Source organism: Rana temporaria, chromosome 2, assembly GCF_905171775.1.
Source record: "Rana temporaria chromosome 2, aRanTem1.1, whole genome shotgun sequence".
NCBI lineage: Eukaryota > Metazoa > Chordata > Amphibia > Anura > Ranidae > Rana > Rana temporaria.
The window spans coordinates 128,957,235-128,980,860 of NC_053490.1; the positions used below are offsets into that span (position 1 = coordinate 128,957,235).

At 44.6% G+C, this 23,626-nt stretch overlaps 1 protein-coding gene across 5 annotated transcripts; it reads left to right on the forward strand.

The window, feature by feature from the left end:
- Positions 1-270: 270 nt before the first annotated feature.
- On the forward strand, positions 271-22,670 carry LOC120929488 (retinol dehydrogenase 7-like). Of its 5 annotated transcripts, none has more exons than XM_040340968.1 (5): positions 271-379; positions 10,762-11,088; positions 13,233-13,491; positions 13,850-14,013; positions 20,748-20,997. In XM_040340968.1, the coding sequence occupies exons 2-5, from the start codon at positions 10,776-10,778 to the stop codon at positions 20,906-20,908; spliced, it is 897 nt and encodes a 298-aa protein (XP_040196902.1). In that variant the 5' UTR covers positions 271-379; positions 10,762-10,775; the 3' UTR covers positions 20,909-20,997. The 5 variants fall into 5 exon arrangements, with proteins under 5 accessions (XP_040196902.1, XP_040196898.1, XP_040196900.1 ...); XM_040340964.1 differs by lacking the exon at positions 20,748-20,997 and adding an exon at positions 21,952-22,670 and having other exon boundaries at positions 272-379; XM_040340966.1 differs by lacking the exon at positions 20,748-20,997 and adding an exon at positions 21,952-22,233 and having other exon boundaries at positions 286-371.
- Positions 22,671-23,626: the final 956 nt, after the last annotated feature.

The following is a 23,626-nucleotide window of genomic DNA, read 5'->3' on the forward strand; positions in this document are numbered from 1 at the left end:
CTCAAGGCGCCCCAACAGGTTATGTATTCAGGATTTCCCTCAGATGAAATGGCTGTGGTAATTACTAAGGCAGAGAAACTGATCAAATCACCTGTGCAAAATGATGGAAAGCCTGAAAACATGACCTGTTGAGGTGCCTTAAAGACTGGAGTTGAGAAACACTGGTGTAACCCTATGTTGGTATGCATGTGTAAAGTAAATTCCAGATCACTGATGCTTTCCTACTTCCCCACCCCTTTCCTGCTGAGTAATTAGTGGCCTTATATAAAGGACAGAATGCCTCCTTGTGAAGGAACAGAACACCAAGTCTCCTGCTGGAGGTGCCACGTTGCCAGTGAGACTTAGGAATTTTACTGTATACATCTCTACAGGTGAACAGGTAAGATTTTCACTTTCTATTAATTATATACTGTGTATTTACATATATAATTTTTATGTGTTTAATTATTGAGAAAGAAATGTTCTAATAAAATTTGGTAGCTCTTCTGAAATCACATCAATTACGTGACAAAAGCATTTTGTTTTATGATAGTTGGTAGCAATTTGCAGAAATGCCGCACAGTAAAACAATAGATGTTCTCATTATAAAATGAGGCAATCCCCCCCCCCCCATTGCGTGTTGGTTGCCAGGGGCCATATTCCTAATGACAAGCTGCGGAGCAACAAGAGCTCACCTTATCAGGAGGAGAGGTTAGAAAAGAGTCGTTTCTTTAGCACAGATGGGTATTTTGAGCACAGGTGCATGGTTTAGGTAAGGTGATGTTAAAGCCTTTGTTTTACTATAAGTCACTAATGTAATAGATAATTCTATTGCTGTGACAGATACATAATTTTTATTTTTTTTGTCCTTTTCCTGAACAATCATTAGGTCCCTTTAGCACTTTTGGGGTTTGTGGTGGCTTCTTACCTCGCAGAGCTCTATAGACACCCCTGTGTGTATGCTTCCAGCCAGGACTAGAGCTAAGTTCTGTGTGTGTCCACTTAAACACACAGCCCCGAAGCAAGCCACTGCCCTGCTTCTCCCTCCTCCCTGTGTTCGGCTGAACAGTGCATGCACTCTCTATCCTGGAAGTTCAGGGAAGTAGTGCTATACAACCTGGAGCTGGCAGCAATGTGCACTTGGAACTCTGCTTGTATTTTATTGAAATACTCACTGAGGAATGAAAAAAAGGTCGCTATGAAGTCAATAATAATAATAAAAAAAGGGGGTTGTAAAGGTTCGTGCTTTTTCACCTTAATGCATCTTATGCATTAAGGTGAAAAAACACCTGGCAATCACTGCCCTTCAGGCGCCCCCCCCCCCCGTTTTACTTTCCTGAGCCAGTTCACCTGCTCTTCGCGTCCACAGCGTCCTGTTCTCCACAGAGTCTCGGCGTTGATTGGATAGATTGATAGCAGCGCAGCCATTGGCTCCCGCCAATCAAATCCAATGACGTGGCCGCCGGGGGCGGGCCCGAGTCATATTCTCTGAAGCTATGGACGCCGACTGTATGACACGGGAGCGCACACGCAAGGTAATTCCCTCTGGAGAGTGCTTCCCAGAGGGGGTTAGTTATTGTAGGGAGGAGCTGTGAGAGCCGCTGTGGAACAGCAGGATCGGGGCTACTCTGTGCAAAACGAACTGCACAGTTGAGGTAAGTATGACATGTTCGTTAATTTAAAAAAAATTAACCTTTACAACCACTTTAAGGTCTTTCACTATAATGCATTAAGGTGAAAAACCTTCTGTGCTGCAGTTGCTCCCCAGACTCCCCCCTTTTTCTTACCTGAGCCCAATCCAATCCAGCGATGTGCGCGAGCACAGCAGCTCCAGACGGTGTCTCCTTCCTCAATGGACAGATTGATGGCAGAGGGAGCCATTTGCTCCTGCTGCTGTCAATCAAATCCAGTGACACGGGAAGCAAGGGGCAGGGTTGAGGGCGGGGTTGAGTCCCACTGTCTAGGGAGGGGACAGAACGGTACGGAAGGCAGCTGGTCTGCTCAAGGAGGAGACGCACATCATCTCGCACGATCCCGGCGTTATTTGCTGTTTTTAGAACGGTGCACTGACTCACCTTGTCCTGACTGGGGTTTGTGTTTAATAAACAGTTTTATGTTAAAACGATATCACACTATCCAGCCTTTTCTGTCATCTTGCTTGTATATGGAGACCACGCTATTGGGCAACCCAGGATTTCACAGTATTCACAGAACCCTGAGGTGGTTCACAGGCGTTTCTGACCAAACTGGAATGTGAGGTCACACGCTCTGAGGTCAGCGTTTATTACCTAAAGGGGTGCACACACCAACACGTTTGAATCCCTGCATTAAGGCTTAACCATTTATGATGTGATATACTTTTGGGATATCACATATATGCACTACAGCACTTTAATTTAATTTCTACGCATCACAGTATTAAGATGAACCACTTCAATACCGGGCACTTTTGCCCCTTCCTGCCCAGGGCAATTTTCAGCTTTCCGTGCTGCCACACTTTGAATGACACTTGCGCGGTCATGCTACACTGTACCCAAACTACATTTTTATCTTTTTTTTTTTTTTTTTTTTAAAGGGGGTTGCCATCCTGGCCCATTACAGGGGTACTGCCTGTACCCCCCTGATGGTGGCCCTGGGTAGGGTAGCACCGTTTGTCAGGTAAGTAAAAGTGTTTTACCCTCCCCTAGACCTGTGTTCTCCAAACTGTGGCCCTTTGCTTGCCTTTATCTGCCCCTTGAGGCACTATTCCTTCCACTGACACCAACAATGGGGCACTATTCCTTCCACTGATACCAGCTGTGTGCCATAATTCCTTCCACGGACAACACAAATGAGGCAGTATTTTTTCCCTCTAATATCAAAGATCAGCATTGTTTACTCCCACTGGGCACAGTTTGGCCCACCTAAAGTCTGAAGGAAAGTTAACTGGCTTAGGTTTGGAGACCCCTGTCCTAGACTAAACAAGCATAAAACGTTTGTGGTATGAGAATATCCCCACTGCAAGGGAGGACTTTTTATTTTCTGCAGTTGGGCTTTCAGTAGTACTTTAAGACCCCTTGCACACTGGTGTCATAATTTACTGATATTTACTCAGCAACTTATGATGCCCGTGTGCTAGGGGCCAAAAACTGTGTTATGGCCTGAGTAATGTTGAATATAGTAAAATTCTTCTTCATTGCCAGTTTTGTAATATTCTCATTTATACTTATAGAAAAATGGGGGGAAACAACACTGCGCTAAGATAGTGATTATCAAGTGGGCAAACTAATCGGGCCACAAAATATACTGTAGATGAAATAGGTTAAAAAAAAATAGTGGAAAGCAGCAAACCTTCAGCAGCATTAATAAAAAAATTTTCCGGCTCCTTGTAGTGTTGTACGTCACGTTTTGGCACAGTCGGAATTTAGTCTGATAGTGTGTATGCAAGACTGATGAAAGTCAGCTTCATCGGATATCCGGCGAAAAAAATCCACCGGCTTTTACTCCATCAGAAATCCGATTGTGTGTACACGGCATAAGTGTATTACTTTTGATTTAAATAAACATTTAAAACTTTTTTACACTATGGAGGCATTTAGGTAGATTCAGAAAGAGTTAGGCCGGCTTATCTACTGATAAGCCGACCTAACTCAGAATCTACGCCGACTTATGTTTAGGCGTATGCTCAAACAGAGATACGCTAAAACATATCTACGATACGACGGCTTGCGCCGCCCTATCTTAGATTGCAATATTTTGGATGGCCACTAGGTGGCGCTTCCATTGCGGTTGGAATATGTAAATGAGAAGATACGCCGATTCACGAACGTACGCCCGCCTAAAGTTAGAGCTTAGCCCTACATGGAATAGTAATGTCAAGTATGGCCGCCGTTCCCATGTCGAAATTCAAAGTTTTTACGTCGTTTGCGTAAGTCGTCCGCGAATAGCGATTTATGTCGTTTACGTCCACGTCGAAATCAATAGGCCCGTACGGCGTACTTAGCCGCAATGCACACTGGGAAATGTAGGCGCCCGGCGCATGCGCAGTAAGCAAAAAAAACGTCAAACGCAAGGTCAAGCCTTATTAGCATTAAACACGCCCCCCTTCCACACATTTGAATTCGACGCCCGCCCGCTTTAGGCTACGCCACCGTAACATAGCAGGCAAGTACATTGAGAATCATGTACTTGCCTAGCTAACTTACGGTGGCGTAGCCTAAACACACTAAGCTACGCCGCCGCAAGTTTAGGCACTTCTCTCTGAATCTACCTACTTATGTCTTTTGCATGGCATACACAAACGAGTCTTATGCCGCGTACACACGATCATTTTTCAGCATGGAAAAAAACGTTGTTTTTCAGCATGACGAAAAAACAAAGTTTTCCCAACTTCATCATTAAAACGACATTGCCCACACACCATCGTTTTAAAAAAAATGATCTAGCAAAGCGCGGTGACGTACAACGGCACTATAAAGGGGAAGTTCCATTTGCCTTTGTGCTGATTCTGTGTTAGTAAAAGACGATTCGCGCTTTTTTGTCTGTTACAGCGTGATGAATTTGCTTACTCTATTATAAACGGTAGTTTTACCAGAACGAGCGCTCCCGTCTCATAACTTGCTTCTGAGCATGCGCGGGTTTTTTACGTCGTTTTAGCCCACACACGATAATTTTTTACAACCCGAAAAACGACATTGTTTAAAACGAAGTTAAAAAATGCATGTTCGCATTTTTTTTTTTTTTTTTTTTTTTTTTTTTTTTCAGAACCTGAAAAATGATGTGAAGCCCACACACGATCATTTTAAATTACGTTTTTGAAAAACAACGTTTTTTTCATGCCGAAAAATGATCGTGTGTACGTGGCATGAGACCCATTGAGTGTCCACGGAGTGTGCTGACTGAGATTGCTGTCCATTTTAGGTGTCTTTGGAGCAAACTGTGCTTTTCAATTCAAGCTTCTCCAGATCCTCTGTCATCTGGGGGTTACGAAGCTCTGGTAAGGAGGCAATTTATTCAGATTTGGTGGTGGGACTTCACAACAACCTTTTTCTAAATTCCTGAGGAGTTTATTTATGGACCAATTTCACTGAGAAAGATCTTTTTTGCACGGGTGCAAGGACTTTATACATTTTTTAGTTTTATGTATTTCGATTCACAGAATATTCATTTGATTGACTGTTTTCTCACTCATGAATTTCTTACCTTAATATATGTAGCGGGCCCATCCTGTCAGAGTCTAATGACAGGCCATCCTCGCTGGAACTTTATTCACGCTTGTAAATATGTAAGATAACTTTAAGAAAGTTATGCATTGTGGGATTGCAAGTAGCAGGAGATATGGACTCCATTGACTCTTAGGAGAAACAGACTGCACTTCCCACAATGCCCTGCATCATTTGAACATGAGACACCTCCGCACAGACTTGTGGGGGAGGTTATTTAAGGAAAGGGAGTGGCTGCTCTCTCTCTTGGGATCTGCATCTTCTCCTGGGCAGAGCTGCTGAGGAGAACAGCCATGCTGCTAGGCCAGAAGCCTGGGCCTAAATTTGCAGAGAGACCAGCCATCCGGAAGGAAGCAAGACTCCAGCATCCAGCCCGTGTTCTCGGAGATTGGAGAGGCAACCCAGCTGACAACTGAAACAGTGGAGAACCCTCGTCCAGGATCTTTGTGCTGTGGAGCAGTGATTTATCAACACACCTTCTGAGAAGAAATCAGGTGGATCGGCCTGTCGGATGAGAGCACATGCTCAGCTTGAAACTCTCCCTTTAGATAGTTAACCTAGTGCCACTCCACAGGCCGGAGACTCGTGTTGGGCCTTCAGCTGAGGTTTAGAGGCCCCTTTTCACTGTTCATAGTTATTATACTGCAGTAAAAAACGCTGGCTAGCGATCAGCTCACCAACGTTGCTGTTCAGGATACTTTGTTTAATCAATCTTCAATAAATTTACCACTTGTGGATTATAACTTTAACGTGCACCAACCGGCCGCAACGTGACTTTAGCTGTTTGCAGGACTGCCCGCTAGAGGGCGCTTGCGAGCATAGACTGCCTATCTTAAGTTTAAGCAATGGTACCATTCTTTAGTGTAGACCTGTTTTTCCTTATTAATGTCACTTGCTGATTTCCGCAAGGGCCCTTGCGAAATCATATTGTGTTGTTGCAGTTATCCATTTAATGATTTAAACTTATGCTTGTTTCTCTTTGAGTTCATATAGAGTAAACTCAGTCTTTTTATTTAAATATATTCACTGTGTGGAGTGTATTTTCTTGTCTGGAAGGACCGTCCATAACAGCAGGTAATTCTATTGTCACACATCACTGCATATTGTGTACCTGCTATTGTGACCCCAGCCCAGCAGAGGTCACAATATCTCACTCACCAGACTTCTGATGTGTCAAGGGAGGGTTCGAGCTAGTTAAATAGGGGTGAGCTAAGCCAAAAGAGAGTAGATCCCAAATCAACCAGTGGCTCCTTTGGGGGTAGCGCTACATATATAATTCATTAGTCTTTTTTTTATTTATTTCTTAGTCAGTCATTTTTGTTGGACTATTTTTTAATTATTTATTCACGGTTCATATTTATTTATTCACATGAGTGTTTTTTTTGGATTATTCACAATTTTGCGTAATGCATTTATAATGTTGTCTGATTAATCTCTTTAGCACTTAGTTGTGCAATTTCCATAGGGTTTGCCCAACAATAATTTTTCTTATCATTTATACGTATGATGCCCATGTGCAAGGGGCCAAAACGAGTAAACACACGAGTAAACTACTGCAATCAAATGTTTCCATTTTTGTTTTACTGCTCTGTACTCCACACTGTATTAATGATCTTTACTCAGCTGTGTGCAATGTCCCATAGACAACAATGCATCTCATTTCAAGCTGGACCAAGCTGGTCAAATAAATTTTTCCTTCGCTAATGTGTTTTCTTCCTTTACTAGCCCATCAGCTACATAAAGTATACAGTGCTGTACTCTGGCAGTGTAATGGACATTGCACGCCACTCTCTTCCTCATAGGATGACCACGTGTCCCGGATTGTCCTGCCCGAGAATGCCTGGAGGAGCACATTCCCGCCCCCTGCTTGTGATTGGAGAAATAATAAATCTTGTGTCCAATCACTGTGCTGTGATTCGTTACAGCACAAGCTGATTTTTGGGAATGGAGGGGTGTCCCTGAATGGCAGTTTGTAAATGTGGTCACCCTACTTTCTCATCCAATCAGAGCACGCTTTGCATTAGATCAGGAAATGTGTTCTCTTAACCGCCTTTGTTGGATTTCCCGAGCGTGACTCGGGGTGGATTTTCTATGCAATTATCGGTAACCCCCGAGTCACGCTCGGGGTAGATGTGCAGAGCCTGCAGCGTGCGCTGGCTTACCTTTTCCAGGCAGGTTACTGTACTCGCCTTGTCCCTGGATCCAGCGATGCATCCCCGCTGTGTGAGCGAGCAGCGTCCTCCATTCAATTCACACAGTGCCTGCGTGCCGCCGATCTCCGTTCCCTGCGACGTTACGGCGCACGGGGGCGGAGACCGGCGCCAAATTCAAAAAAGTAAACAAACACATTACATACAGTATTGTAATCTATATGATTACAGTATACTGTATGTAAAAAATACACACCCCCCTTGTCCCTAGTGGTCTGCCCTGTGTCCTACATGTACTTTTATATAATAAAAACATTTTTTTTGTGCCTGCAAACTGGAGATTGTCCATAGCAACCAAAAGTGTCCCTTTATGTCGAAAGTGATTTTAGAGCAGCTAGCAAACAGCGATAATAAATTATAATCACTTTCAGAATTGAGCGATAGCGATTTGTGGGGAAATCGTCATAAAAAAAATAAAAGTAATGACAGCGACAATTCTGCAACTGAGCAAATTTCAGTGATTTTTGATTTGATTACATTATTGAATAATTTTTATTATTATTACATTATCATTTGTTATAAATATTTATAGTTATTTATTATATTATAATTTTATGATTTTGTGTTTCAAACTTTATCATACCCGGGATGCCTATTAGACTCTTGTTTGGACAGATTTAAGTGGGTTATTCCTAAGAATTACAGGCCTACAATATAAAACGCAAAATAATTGTACCGCTTTTGGTACGTAATTCCAGACAGAATCATACCGCCAGGGAGGTTAATGGTGCCCGTGCTGAGCAGGCAACCTCCTCTTTTCGATTTTTTTTTTTTTTTTTTTTTTTTTTTTTTTTTTTTTTTTTTTTTTTTTTAGCTGTCCACTTCGCAAGGGACATGGAGGCAAGTTTGAGATCAGTGAAGTAGCAATGTCTACTTCAGTGAATTCTAGCTTCCAGGGGCATTAAACAGGGATGGTACAGTAGATACATAGTTGCAGCAGACCAGGCTGGACCAAAATAACATATACCATCCCTGGAAATTCTTCTTTTAACCAAACCTGAAGTTGGGCTTTAGGTAAACAAGGTCCAGGAGCAATTTACTTCTTAAAAAAAAAAAAAAAAACCTCACTGTGCATCATTTATGTAGTGAATTGTTTTATACATACCATTTGCTATACAGTGAACATAACCTATTGTCATTGGCAGAGTCAGTTTATTACACTGGCACCCTATGATGTGTCTGTACAACTAGAACCACCTAATACTAACCTGATAAAAAAAGTTAAATAAATGTTTAATAACTACAACTCCATAGCGCACGCCCTATCAGGGTTTCTTGTTACTATAATTGATAGCAATTACTCACTAGGATTGGCAACTGATCATTAAAAAATTGGAACAAGTCACTCCCTTTGCAGTAAGCAACACAAGCAGCAATTGCTCATACATGTTTTTATCATTATACAATAATGCTAGATTTATTGCTGTTACATGCCACATTTGTAATTTACTCCATAGTCAGAAACTACTATTCCATGCACTTCTTTTGGTCAACACACAATGTAAACACATTGTGCTACACTAAAGATCATGGGAGGGTGGTTTATGGTGTAAATATGTGTTGGGGCACCATTAAAAGTGCATGATAATGCACATATACTGCATTAATAGACATTGTGGCACACTCACACCAAAGGCCTGGTTTACCAACATAGGCCTTGCCTATGCACTAGGACTATGTTGCACTGTCCAATGCATAGCTCCCAACTGTCCCTGATTTTGAGGGACTGTCCCTGATTTGGAGCAATGTCCCTCTGTCCTCATTTGTCCCTCATTTTGGTCTGATGTATATAAAATGCACTTTTTATCTTTCAAAAAGTGTTTCCCAGTGCTAAACCTTTTATCCAATTTCTAAATTGCTACATTTGTAAATTTTTAAAGTCAATATAATGGAATAGTAGTGGTGAAAAAAGCCCTTGTGGATTTAATTAACTTATTATTATTTTTTGTCTAATTCTCCTTTAAGGGGGTGGGGCAGGGGGCGTGTTCTATGCCTGCATAAGTTTGGTAGTAGGTGTCCCTCATTCCCATCTCAAAATGTTCGGAGGTATGCCAATGCATGTGGTGTGAAAGGGCATTACTGACTAAACGCCAACCCTGGACGCACACTCTCTACATCCATTATTGGTATTCGTAGGTAACCATTTGGTTGAGTGGTCACACGCTGTAAAGTTACCCCTGCTATATGAGGTGTACTCAATGTTAAGTATGGACGTCGTTCCCGCGTCGCATTTTGAAAATTTTACGTTGTCTGCGTAAGTCGTTCGCGAATAGGGCTTTGCTTAGAATTACGTTCACGTCGAAAGCATTGGCTTGTTGCGGGTTAATTTGGAGCATGCGCACTGGGATACCCCCACGGACGGTGCATGTGCCGTTAAAAAAAAAAACGTCATTTACGTCGGTTCAAGACGTATTAACATAAAACATGCCCATAACTTAGTGATTTCAATTGCGCGCCCTTACGCCGACACATTTACACTACGCCGCCGTAACTTGCGGCGCAAATTCTTTGTGAATACAGGAAATACACTGTAAGTAGTGTATCTGAGATACGCTACGCTGGACGTAAGAAAGCGACGCGCTACGTGGAACTGATCCTGGGTGTGTTGATCACGACATGCATCCTCAAATAATATGTAGGCCATTGCATGTTTCTGAAACTATTAATTGCCTGGCTTCAATAGTCCAGAGTCACAAGCCACACAGAAACATTCAGAAAATGAATGTTGGAATTCATTTTTTTTTTTCCTCTACTAATCCCAGGGTTTATATAACTACTGTTATAATTTTTCAAATAAACCTGCATGCTGGGCATACATTAGGGTAAAACAACGCTGTAATTTAAGTGAATCAGTGAACTGTACATGGGATGGGGGAGGGGGATATTACATATGTATTCCAATATGTGGAATGCTTGGAATAAATATTCTAATGAGCTGTGTGTTTTTATTTATTAATTTAATTAGTTTCCTTCCTTTTAAAAAGACCAGACAAGTGTTTAATAATATATGGTTTCAAATCATCAAGGAATTTTTTTTATTTATTTTTTTTTATTAATAATATTGAATAATACTGTGTACATTTTTATAATTATTATTTTTTTTATATATAAAATTATAAAAATGTACACAGTATTATTCAATATTAATAAAAAAAAAATATTCCTTGATGATTTGAAACCAAGTGCAGATTGGGGAAACCTCCAGGAAAGAGGTTTTAACAACTATTATGATATCATTAAATAAACAAATAAAAAATGTCAGTCCAGTAAAATCTATTGTCGGTATTGGTTACAGTGCTGATTCTGTTTTTTTTTTTGTTTTTTTTATAATTGACAGTTATTCCAACAGTAATATCACATTTGTATTACAGAACAAGCTTGCATCATGTGGCTCCCTCTGCTGGCGGTGTTGGGTTTGATTCTTCTGTACAGATGGTACAGGCAGAGTCAGATACTGACGAATCTCACAAATAAATATGTTTTTATTACTGGGTGTGATTCTGGATTTGGAAACTTGCTGGCTAAGCAGTTGGACAAACGTGGAATGAAGGTTCTGGCTGTTTGCCTAACAGAGACAGGGGCTGAAAAACTGAAGAAAGAAACTTCCAGTATTCTACAAACAAGAATTCTGGATATCACTGACAGCAAAAGTGTGTGCTCAGCTGCCAAATGGGTATCAACCATCGTTGGAAGTGAAGGTAATTTTTTTTTTTTTTTTTTTTTTTTTTTTTCCACACTTGGGTTTCTGCCTAAAGCAGCCATTTTGGGATCTCTAAATACATTGCTCCCAACCCATCCCAAAGATGCTGCTTGCAGGACTTCGTAACGTCCCGCAAGCGCCACCGCACCAGTGTAAAAAGTCACACTGAAATGAATGGATGGCGGTTTTCAGGCGCTTGGCAGAGGCTATTTCTAGCGCTAAAGCACCTGAACCCCCCCAGTGTGAAAGGGGTCCTTGTGCTAACTAATTTGTATGGAATTTCATATGCCCCCCCCCCCAGCGAAAATAGACCAGCCCCACAACAATAGACCTCCCGCAACAAAATGCCACCCCAAAAGCAGCAACAACAGATCTCCCGGTAGCCAGCATTAATAGACCCTACAACAGCCAGCAACAATAAACCTCTCCCAGCAACATAAGACCCCCCCCCCCCAGCAACAATGGACCTTTCAGCTCATCACCAGATCTCCTTGCCATAAAATACAATAAAAGCCTTGGAAGTAAGGGGAAATGTCTGCAATGGGACACAGATGGTGAAGAATCTAACAGGGGCTATAACTCTCCCTCGCTCTATCCAAAATGGGGGGGGGGAGTTTTGCCTAAAGTTCTACTTTACATCTACATCGTGGTCCAGAGAGAAATGGAGGCAACGGAACAAGTTATGTATTGGATGTAATTGTCTTTAACTTTAAACTATATAGATGAAGAAGAAAATGGGAATGTATTCTTTGACAAGAATGACCATATACTATTGAGTAAATGTTGGGTACACACTATAAGAAAATCGGGCAAACGATCATCCACTTTTCCTCATCATTTCACAGCAAAGGAATCCCTCTTTTGTGATCCTGGCCCCTCTCTCCTGTTCAGTGTCCCCACAGTAAGCAGCTTGCTATGGGGGCACCCAAGCCGAGTCACGGTTTCCTTTGTCCATTCAGACACGGAGCCCAGACTCGGACCCACCCCCTTTCTCCCCTGATTGACTAGCTGACTTTGACAGCAGCGGGAGCCAATGGCGACGCTGCTGTGTCTCAGCCAATCAGGAAGGAGAATCTTGAATGGCTGAGACACTTGTGGACACAGAGGGACTTCAGGTAAGTAATAGGGGGCTGCTACACACACAAGGCTCTTTATCTTAATGCATTAAGGTAAAAAAAAACTGACTTTACAACGTCTTTTAAGTGGAGACAAAAGCAGCCATTCACCTATATTTTTACGTTCCTCTAATCTTAAAGTTTACCCCCTCCCATAACATAACAAAAATTCTTATTCTTTAAATAACTTTTGAGCAATTACTTCCCAACACTTCTGCTTTCTTTCTTTTCCGGGGATATGTGTCATAAAAATATTTTCAGGCCTTTATTTTCCTTTCTCTTCTTTAATTGCAAGATTTTTGGCCCCTTACATCCCCAACATCCTCATCAGAGGTGTGGGGTCCACAATTACAAACTGCAATAGTGGCAATCAGACTTCCGCTGGCTTTGCTGTTATCCTGGCACGCTAATCAATAGTGTTGCTGTGGCAAGCGCTAACTGTGATCACACTGCGCCTGATTTGCAGAAACAAAAGAAGTGATATTAGTGATGAGCAACTATCCAGGTGGTCCCTGGATGAAGTTCAACTTTAAAGCCCAAATCTAAGACACAAATGAATGCAGCTCGGCAATTACCGATGCATAACTGTATGTAGTTTAACGCATGTGACCAGCTATGACCCTCTTGAAGACTTTGTACAGTAAGACTGGAGAATAAGAGGATAAAGCATCACAAGGAGCTAATTTCATATGCTGAGAAGCATTTTGGTAGGAGGAGAAAGCGGAGTGACAAAGGGATGAGCTCAGCAGTCTTCTGCTTTTCCTTTTGCTGTCCACTCACAGGCAGGATGGGAGTCGAGGATGACCTGGACTCAGAAGTAGTAGGTTAAATGATGCTTGCCTTCAGACTTTTTTTTTTTTTTTGGTCCGCACTGAAATCGTTTCGCATGGGTGAGTTGGCTGTGATGCGATTACCCGCAAAGGAATTGCGCTGGTTCCCGCATTACACCAGTGTGAACCAAGACTTAAGGTTAATGAAGCAGTTTTTATTTTTCAATACTGATATTACTTTGTTTCCTACTTTACAGGACTTTGGGGATTAGTTAACAATGCTGGCTGTGGTGTTAATTTTGCGCCCAATGAATGGCAAACAAAAGAAGACTTCTCCATGATCCTGAATGTAAATCTGCTTGGTACAATCGATGTCACTGTGAATTTGCTGCATCTTGTCAGAAAGGCACGGGGGCGCATTGTATATACATCTAGTGCTATGGGGAGGTTGGCTCTTACTGGTGGGGGATATTGCCCTTCAAAGTATGGCGTGGAAGCTTTTGCAGACAGCTTAAGGTGAGTTACCATGAAGATCTTTTCTATAGGTGTTGTAGTGCACTAAACACTTGTGGAAATAAGACCTACTGGAAATTGTTCCTCTCAAGACATTGGCAACAAGTCCCCCCATAAGCCATTAGCTTACTTTTGGAATAACATACTGCAGCCCAGACTATGACCTCCACTGTTTTCCAGCCAAGTTTTTGTCTTGCAGTCTTTAAATCTCATAGAAATATGCTGAATGCTATATTCTGTTTTTTGGGGTGTTAAAATAATTGTAATTTTTTTTTTTAATTATTAATTTCTGTATATAACTGGTCATTTATAGTAAATCCTCTTCTTTTTTTTTTTTTTTTTTTTTGCTGCTTTTCTACAGGCGGGAAATGCGTGCATTTGGTGTAAAAGTTGCTATCATAGAGCCAGGAGCTTTTAAAACTCCAATGACTGCTTGGGAGACTCATAAAAATAATCTAATCCAATTTTGGGAAAACCTTCCTGCACATATTAAGGAGAGCTATGGAGATGATTACTACAAGCAAAGTAAGTATAATCATGGTCCCTTTTTAACTACGGTGGTCTAGTGCGGTTCTTTTAACAACCTGTTTACGTGCATTGTGTTAAGGCATATGACGTTCAACATTCTCACATTTTTGGAATAAGAGGTTCTGCATGGTATGAGGTCAGTATCAAGCTTGTCAATTAGTGCAGCAAATCTGCTATCTGATGACTATTTTGCCAGGCAAACATCTCTATTAAAACATTGGTGCAGTAATAGAAAATCTATAATGGATTTGGGTTTATTCCAATTTCTAACTAGTAGACACTGCTACTCCGGTGAGCTCCACTAGCTTCTGGGTCCTGTGCTGAGCAACTGTCCTGCTACATTCTGAATGCAGGCGGTTGGCTGCTCAGCCCTGGCACTATTCAGAAAATACTTTGCATTTTATCAATGCAAAGCATTCTCTGGACAAGGTGGAAAATATGGCATCACCCCCACTCTATTCAATCGATCACAGAATGCTTTGAATTCATTGAGAAAATGCAAAGCACCAGGCCAAGCACCTGACCTGTGTTCAGAATACAGAAGGGTTGCTACTTGGTAGCTAGTGGGAATCACTGTAGCAGTGGTGTCTACTAAAGTGATTTCCAACTTTTGTGCAGATCCCACTGGCATATCTCTGAACTGTCCCTGATTTGGAGCAATGTCCCCTTCATTTGTCCATCTGTCCCTGACGCGCGTCACTGATCATCGTTCCCTATGACAGGGAACAGACGATCAGTGACACTCACTAGGAAGAACGGGGAAAGGTTTGTTTACACTTGCCTCTCCCCGTTCTTCAGCTCTGTGACCCGATCTCGGAGCGCGTGACCCATGACTGGGCTCTTAAAGGGGACGTACCTGTACGTCCTTTTCCCCAGCCGTGCCGCTCTGCCGACGTATATCGTCGTTAGGCGGTCCTTAAGCGGATATACATGGCTACAACAGTCCTAGCTAAACAATTGTGACCCGTGTGTCTCAACCAGTGTGCCGCTGACAGGTAGCTTGCATCCCCACCGCTGTCTACACTCACGTTTACATGCAGATCGGTGCTGGCAAACAGAGTGTCTCTGCTCTTCCCATCCGGACCCTGCCCACACACTTCTTTACTTTCCCAGTTGCAATAGGATGGATAAAGAGGAGGGGCTGGCTGGGAATAGCACACAAGAGTAAGGACGACCACAGCCAGCAGATTCCATGTGAGGAAGCTCTCTGCATTAAAAAGGAAATCGCTGATGCCCTGCTCCAATGTAGGATTGCCCCCACGTAATTGTGTGCCCTGCTCTGCCATGTTCTGCTCCCCTCCGATGTGCTGTCCCCTTGTGTGCTCTGCTTGCCCTGCAGAAAGAAACAAGTTTCACATTAAATGGGTACATTTTAATATTCTATTATTTAATGCTATTTTTTTAAATAATTGTTATATCTACAGCTCGCGTATCACACCGATGTTCCGTGACCTGTCGATATGCTAACTATTTCAGGGGTTCCCTGAGATTTCAGACTTTTTGCCAGGGGTTCCTCCACAGCAAAAAGGTTGAGAAACACTGATTGTGATGTAAAAATACCATACCTGGAATGCTTCTATAATCCCTAACTGAATTAAATACAAAGAAAAAAGGCAATATATTAGTACCATATGTAAAATGCCATAACATACACTATACATTTCCTTAAAGGATCACTAAAGGAAATTTTTTTTTTGCTAAATGGCTTCCTTTACCTTACTGCAGTCCTGGTTTCATGTCCTCATTGTTCGTTTTTGCTTTGAAGTAGCTGTAATTCTGCTGTGATCTTCACACTTCCTGCTTGTCTGGCTCCTTATGAAAAAACTCATGGCAGCTTTTCACTGTGGTCTAAGCTGTGTGTATAAAACTCCTCAGAACCAATCAGATTCATTTTAAAAACAAAACACTGCCCTGGATTTGTTTGTTTTTGTTCTGTGGGTCTCTTTACTTCACATAAACATGAAACCAGTTTAAAACCGAAAGTGAAACTAGAGGCACATTATATGATAGAATTGAATCTATTTTGAATAATTTTTAAAAGGAATCTGGTAACTTTTATGTCTCTATACCCTGTAAACAGTCATTTCAGCAAAAAAATGTTTTTCCTTTAGTGACCCTTTAAGCATGATTTTTTTTAATAGTCTGTAACAAAGCTCAAGTTCATAATAAAAAAGACAGAGACATTTGTCATTAATACCCCCCTCCTCATTCGTAGTAGAGGTACTAAGTTATGTTGCTGACCTATAAAACCAGAGGGAAAAAAAAACTCCATTTCACCATAAACAGAGCATTTCTGCACTAGTAGGCTCTTTAGTGCTAACGTCAAAGAATCAGCTTGAACAATTCTTGAACATCTAGAGTCCTAGAGCCGAGAGGGAAAAGATAGGAGGAGGGACGGAATGACAGGGAGGGACCGCAGGAAGCAAGGTTCTAGCAGTAGCCACTTTAAGGTAGTAGTGGCTGTGGGGGAAAAAGAGCGGTGCCGCTTTAAGGGAGAGGAGCAGCCTGGGGGAAAGGAGGGGCTGGCTAACACTAGCCTGGAGGGAGGAAGTGACGTAGTGTCACTCCTCCATTTTAACTGAAAGGTGAAGCGTCGGGTTCTGCTCGGCTCAGTGTGATGGCGACTGTTGCGGATTTAGTGGCGCAATTGCGAGCGGCTGTGTCCGCTCAGGGGTTGGATTGGGTGCGGGCACAGGTCGCAGCATGGCCCGGCGGCACACGCTCGGCGGTCTTGGCCTCCGGAGCGGTACAGCCCTTACAACTCCCTGGGGGCTGGGCGGCATGAACGGAGACCCGACAGGGGCCCTCAGGCCTCATCATCGCAGCGCTCTCCACCTCCACCTGCGGCTGCGGGGGACGGGAGAAATCCACGGCGTGGACGGAGTTCGGCGGGGGAAGCGAGCGCATCCCTGCATGTAGGATGTGCCGGGACGACGCGGTCGAGGAGGCCAGGGCAGTCCTGCGGCCCGGCGTGGAAGACCTTGCCATCGGGCCGGAGGCCAGACATCGGTGGCGGCCAGGGGTCCCAGCTCATCTGGAGGCAGGCCAGCAGGGAGGACGGTGGGGGATGTCGGTGGTCGGGTGAGCATGGCCAGAACCCGGGGACTGGTCAGAAGTCCGTCGATGGAAGACGCGAGCGGGTCTGGTGGGTCGGGGAAGACTGAGCAGCAGGGGCCCTCGGCATCCGGGTCACGTCTGACGGGAGTGCAACCAGTGGATGTCTCGCCAGCAAGGAGTGTGGTCAGGTCGGAAAGAGAGCTGTCTGGGTCGGAGAGCTAAGAGGACTCGGGACATCGGTCAGCGATGAATGGCGGTGCAGCGGCTCGGGGACCCAGTCCCCGGTAAGTCGAACACATCTACTACCATATGTGCTCTATTAAACGATTTGTTAGGTCAAGGTCGGCAGAGGGTGGGTGCTAGCTCAGTGGAGGCACATTCGGCAGGTGACGGGGCCTTGACGAGTCGGGGGGCTGGGGATCAGAGTCAGGACTTATGGTTGGGCCTGCTAGATTTAGTGCAGCGTTTTGGGCCCGACAGCGGGGGGGGGTGAGGTCCCCGGCGGCGGCCTGGGGGCCACGGGTTGAGCCTGCGGTTGCGGCAACGGTGGTGCCCGCGGCAGTTGCTGCACCAGTGGCACCTGCCGGAGAGGTGCAGGTTGGTGGGACGTGTGGTTCCACGGTCGAGGGGGGTAGCAGAGGCGGGGGAGAAGAAGGATGCGGTTAGGCTTGCGGATGCGGCAAAGAGCGAAATGTATTTTTGCTTTGAGGCCCCCTTGGGAATGCATCTCAAGGCGGAGGTGAGGGAGAAGATCTGGAAGGGGGAGTTTGTGGAGATCTTCACATTGCTGCCCCTGGAGAAATTCAATCTGGACAGATTGAAGCCGGAAGAGAGTAAGAAGGAGGATGAAGAAAAGCGGCGTTACCGATTGATTCCTCGCACGTTTACCAATTGGCTGCAGGCCTTTTTGATTATGGCGTGTGTGACAGGGAGAAACACCCTGAGCATTGTTCGGGCTTGTTCATTTATCAGGAGTCGATTTGCAAGGCTCAGAGGACGTACGGGGGCTCCGTTACGATGAGCAGTTCAGGCAGAGGATGGCCATGAGAACTACGCTGCGCTGGGACCACAAAGACATCGCGTTGTGGATGAAGATTATGACAGCGGCGAGGGTCCCGGGTCAGTTTTTTTTCAGGGGGGGGGGGTCGGAGGTGCCTCGGGACAGCCGACCGAAAAACGATGGGGCTATTGCTGGCAGTTCAACGACAGTACGTGCAAATATGGCGCTAACTGCCGCTTCAAGCACACTTGTTCAGAGTGCGGCGCCAGGTTGTTGGACGGTTTTACTGACGGTTTCAGAATTCCGTGCTCCCTTTCGGTGGTCCCCCCTAAAGCGAAGAACTTGAGGTCCGCCTTCTTGCATCCCTCGGTGGTTTCTGAAAAGCTCGCTAAGGAGGTGCAATTGGGGCAGATGGCCGGGCCTTTTTCGGTGGTTCCGCTGAATGACTTGGTGGTTTCTCCTTTGGGGGTAGTCCCGAAGAAGGAGCCGCTCAAGTTTCGCTTGATCCATCACCTTTCCTTTCCGAAAGGTGGTTCGGTGAATGAAGCCATTGCTCCGGAGGAGTGTTCGGTTTCGTACACTTCTTTCGACGCGGCGGTGTTGTGGGTACGGAAATGCGGACAAGGTGCACTCATGGCAAAGGCGGATGTGGAATCGGCTTTTCGGCTGCTCTCGGTTCACCCGGACAGTTTTCGTTTTCTGGGCTGTGCTTGGAGCTGTGCTTGGGATGGAGCATACTATGTGGATCGCTGTTTGCCCATGGGTTGTTCCATCTCTTGTGCCTTATTCGAAATCTTCAGCTCCTTTTTAGAGTGGGTGGTGCGGGATTCGTCGGGGCTCAGCTCAGTTATCCATTACCTGGGTGACTTCTTGTGTGTGGGCCCCCCGAAGTCAAACGTTTGCTCGGTTCTCTTCGGGACATTGCAGTATGTGGTGGATTGTTTTGGGGTCCCTCTGGCCTCCGAAAAAACGGAGGGTCCCACGTCGTCCATTGTCTTTTTGGACATCGTGCTGGACTCAGTTTGGATAAAGTGTAGGTTACCCTTTGACAAGTTGGAGGCGCTGAAGGAGGAGTTGCGGGGGACTATTGGGCTGCGTAAGATTCAGCTGCGCAAGTTGCAGTCACTGCTGGGGAAGTTGAACTTCGCATGCAGGATAATTCCCATGGGCAGGGTCTTTTGCCGCAGACTGTCTGCAGCGACGGCTGGGGTGAGAGCGCCGACTCATTTCGTGACTCTTGGCGGGGAAACGCAGGGAGGATTTGGAGATGTGGCACGAGTTCTTGGAGTCCTTTAACGGACGGGCATTGTGGATGTCCGGGCCTGTTAGAAATTTTGATTTGGAATTGTTTACAGACGCCGCCGGCTCTACTGGCTATGGGGCTTTTTGTCAGGGGAAGTGGAGCGTGGGAGGAGGCAGGTTTCTTGAAGAACCTAGTACTCCTTGAGCTCTTCCCAATTGTGGTGGCTTTGGAGCTGTGGGGTGATTCTTTTCGGAATTTAAAAGTTCGCTTCAACTGTGACAATTTGGGTGTCGTCCAAGTGGTGAACCGTGATTCGGCTGCTTCGGCATTTGGTTTTACGGTGCCTGGCCTTGAATGTGTTTGTGTATGCTGTGCACCTGCCGGGGGTGGAGAACACTTTAGCTGAAGCTTTGTCTCGTTTCCAGTGGGACAAATTCTGGGAGTTGGCACCAGCAGTGGAGCAGCATGGAGTCCCCTGTCCCGACTGGATGTGGGACATTGCTTTGAACGCACGGCGAAGTGCATTCAGCGGTCGGTGAGTGGGGCTACATGGAATGCCTACTCTAAGGTATGGCGGGATTGGCAGTGTTTCGTTGATGGGTTGGGGATTCCACCGGCAGGGCAGGAGGCTGGCCTGGCGTTGCTATACTTTCTCACTCTAAAAATGGAGGAGGTCTCGGCGTCAGTGATCGATCGGCTCTTGGCTGGCTTGGCCTTTCTTTTCAAATGGCATGGCAGCAGGGATTTTACCAAGGACTTTTGGGTGAGGCAGGCAGTTAAGGGGTTTTTGATGTTACAGAGTTTATTTCAACACCTACAGTCGGTGTGCGGCTCGGCTTACGAGTGTGCACTTTTCCGGGCAGCGTTGCCTTTTTCAGGGCTTTGAGAATTGGAGTTGGTTAGTTCGTCCAGGAAGGCCCATGGGGGCCTGTTGGAACGCGATGTGGAGTTGTGTGGGGACGAGGTCAGGGTGCGCAGGTCAAAAACGGATCAAAGGGGTAAGGGCATGCGCCTATTGTTTCGCGTTCCTGACTCAACCATTTGTCCTGTACAGGCGGTGGATTATTTTTGTTCCATGCGCCCTGGACTTGGGGGTTCCTTTTTATTGCACCGGGATGGATCTGCACTATCCTGCTTTCAGTTTTTAGCGGTATTCGGGAAGTGTGTGTTAGCGGCAGGGTATAACCCCAAGGAGTATGCTACACATTCGTTTCGTATAGGGGCTGCCACGTAAGGCAGCTAGGGTGGGATTGGATGCGGTCGCAGTGAAGCGGATTGGGCGTTGGGATTCAGACAGAGTTAGACTATACGTTCGCCCTCATTTGTTGCATGAGTAAGGGTGTAGGACGGGGAATTCGGTGAGTAGGGAGGTAGGTCTTTGGGTATCTGTGAACAATTGTTATGTGTGTTGTTTGTGTTCTTGTTTTTCAGATGGTGAGCCCTGTCTAGTGTGGATTTTTGGACACTCTTATGTGTCCTGGGGGGCCAGGCGGGCCGAGGTACGGCCTAATGGCTCCCAACAGATGGGATTCCCATACAGGAAGCGAAGGTTCGGTGGATTGGGTTTCCGGGCATGGTGTGGAGCAGGGTGATGCCGGAGGTTTTGAAGTTTACCCGCCTGGACAAGGCACCGGAACATATTGGTGCTACATGTTGGGGGTAATGACATGGGGGCTAGGTCCATGCACCAACTGATCAGGGATGTCAAGTGTGATTTTTTTTTTTTTTTTTTTTTTTTAAGATTGCGCGCTTTGTTTCCTGGGATGGTGATCATTTGGTCGGAGATGGTGGGGAGGACAAACTGGCGGTGGGCTTGGTCTGTAGAAAAAGTGAACAAGGAGGTAGGGCGGTGTGTGGTCAGGAATGGGGGTTTGGTGGTGAGGCACAGGGAGCTAGGAGTGGATACTTGGCGGTATCTGAGGAGTCCACCTCAATGCGGTAGGCATTGATTTGTGGACCTTGGGCTTGCAGGAGGGGGTACAGAGGGCCCTTAGGGTGTGGAGGTGCGTGCAAGGGTAAGGTTTTTCCCTTGCGTGCGGTGGCAGTGTTTGGGGTTTCTGGAGAGGAAAAAGGAAGGAAGTTTTAAGACAAACGGTTGTACCCATAGGTGATATGGGGGATACGGGTACCTTTCGGTCAACGCGGGTTGACCAGGAAGGAGTTAACGTGTAGGCCTCTGTGTCTGGGGCCGAAGTTAAAACAGTTATTGTCCCAGTGGCCAATTGGAGTTGTGGTCTTTCAGACCACCAGGAGGTTTAAAGTTGTGTAAAAGATAGTTATTGAAAATGGTTATTTATGTTAATTTTAGTTTTGTTAAATTAAATAGGCCAACTTTACTCCACACCGGTGTCGGTCGTTAATTTTGGTAATGTGGGAAAGGGTAGCAGTCATAAAAAGTGGTGGTTTATAATGGAAAGTCGGTCCTTAACATGTCATGGGTTCAAACTACAATTATTACCTGTGATTGTTGTCATATGACCATTGTTTTTATTATCAAGAACCAATGAGATCTGGAAATGGGTTGCATGGCTGAACATTATGGCAAATAACACTTACCCGACTGTGCATAACTGTGTGTAATTGATGCATATAAACTGCTGCCATCATCACTGTTGGATGTCTCATACACTCACAGGTATCCTGGCTTTAGAAGGACTAACACAAGCAACCAGTCCAAGGACGTATGAAGTCTCAGACTGTATGGAGCATGCCCTGACTGCTGTTCACCCCTGGACCAGATACTCTCCTGGCTTGGACTCCAAACTGTATTTCCTCCCTGTATCTTACTTCCCCACTGCCATCTCTGATTATTTGTTGTGTCGGTCTGCTCCCAAACCTGTGCAAAGTATATCTTAATGTCATACAGAATTAACTGTTCATTGGGTTAGCCAATAAAGCTTGTACTTTTATTATTATATTCATACATGGTGGGTTATGAGGATTGTGAAATACCCAATGCCTATTATGGCAAGTCATTTGGTGGGAGATTATTGGTGCACATATATAGTCGTCTATGAACACATCAGAAGCACATTCATAACTGGGCGAATCGGCTGTGGTGGAATAACACAGAAATACCCTTGACGATCCTCAGAACTGGGCTTTGTGGGCTGCTTTATATATTGTTCTGGTGATTCTCGGGCCCCGAAGTTACATGGATTGCTGTGGAGCTGGTGTCATTTTTTGGGTTCTATATCAACTACTATGATGGATGGTAAGTGTGTGGGATGCTTTTCAGCCCTTGGTGTGAGGATTGCTGTAATTGTAGAATTTCTGGTTTTACACTGTATTCTTGGGATTAAAGCGGTATTAAACCCAAAACTAAAAATAAAAAACATATTGCAGTTTACCAGGCATTAGATTTGGTGGTTGCATTAGTTATTTTCCCTCAGGCTTTTCTCTGTTTTCACCTGGCGAGTAACGCACGTCCTGCCTAAAGCATGGTACACACTGTGGTATTTTTTTTCCTGGTTGAATGAAAAAACTGTCAGTTACAGTTGGCGCCAATGTACTAATGATCCAGCGTTAGTACAGCGATCTCCCCCACTAAGCTATTGTGTTCTGACAGGGGGGTGGTTCCCTACCACCAGAACACTCCAATCGGCGCTGTCAGCCATCACCTATGAGTGCTGGTCGGCTGCTAGTTTTCCATTGTGCATGTCTGACACAAGCTGCCAAACACACAACCAAATGTCGGCTGGTTTTTATTGAACTGGACGTTGTCGCTTGGCATTCTGCCTGTGTGTACGGGGCTTTAGGGTGTCTACAAGAAACAATAGAGAAACCTTTTGGACAGCAGCATTGTCAGTCTGGTGGGAGGGGAGTGTTAGGAGGTAGACATGTGCAACTTGTTTCGTTACAAATCCGTTTAATAAATTTCGATAAATTCATTACAGTAATATACAAATTAACGAAAACCTGTTTAACAAATTTTTCCGAATATTTGTAAATTTGGCATTTTAATCCCCAAAAATTACTTAACTATTACTAACTGTTAAATTATAGGTATTGGAATTTCCTTTCAAATTTGGCTGAATGTAATGAATAAGAATTTATCCGAAGTTCCAAACTATCCGAAATAACGAATGGAACGAATTCATAATAATAAAAAACAATTATTTTGAAATAATATTATTTTAAAGCTGAAATCCAGATGTAGATTTTATTGCAAAGTATCATTAGTATGCATATGCCACAATTGTGAAATCCCTGTGGAAACAGAGTCACTGTAGTAGCTGCCACTACCACAGTGATCTCCGCTGTCCTCTGGGTCCTGTGCCATTCACTGCAAACTTTGCATCTTTCTCAAT

Excerpts from the sequence above, each read along its gene's own strand:
- LOC120929488 (XM_040340964.1), top strand. The coding sequence starts at position 10,776 with ATGTGGCTCCCTCTGCTGGCGGTGTTGGGTTTGATTCTTCTGTACAGA. Across the intron at positions 13,492-13,849 it reads GCTTTTGCAGACAGCTTAAG|GCGGGAAATGCGTGCATTTG; the intron begins GTGAGTTACCAT and ends GCTTTTCTACAG. Across the intron at positions 14,014-21,951 it reads AGATGATTACTACAAGCAAA|GTATCCTGGCTTTAGAAGGA; the intron begins GTAAGTATAATC and ends ATACACTCACAG.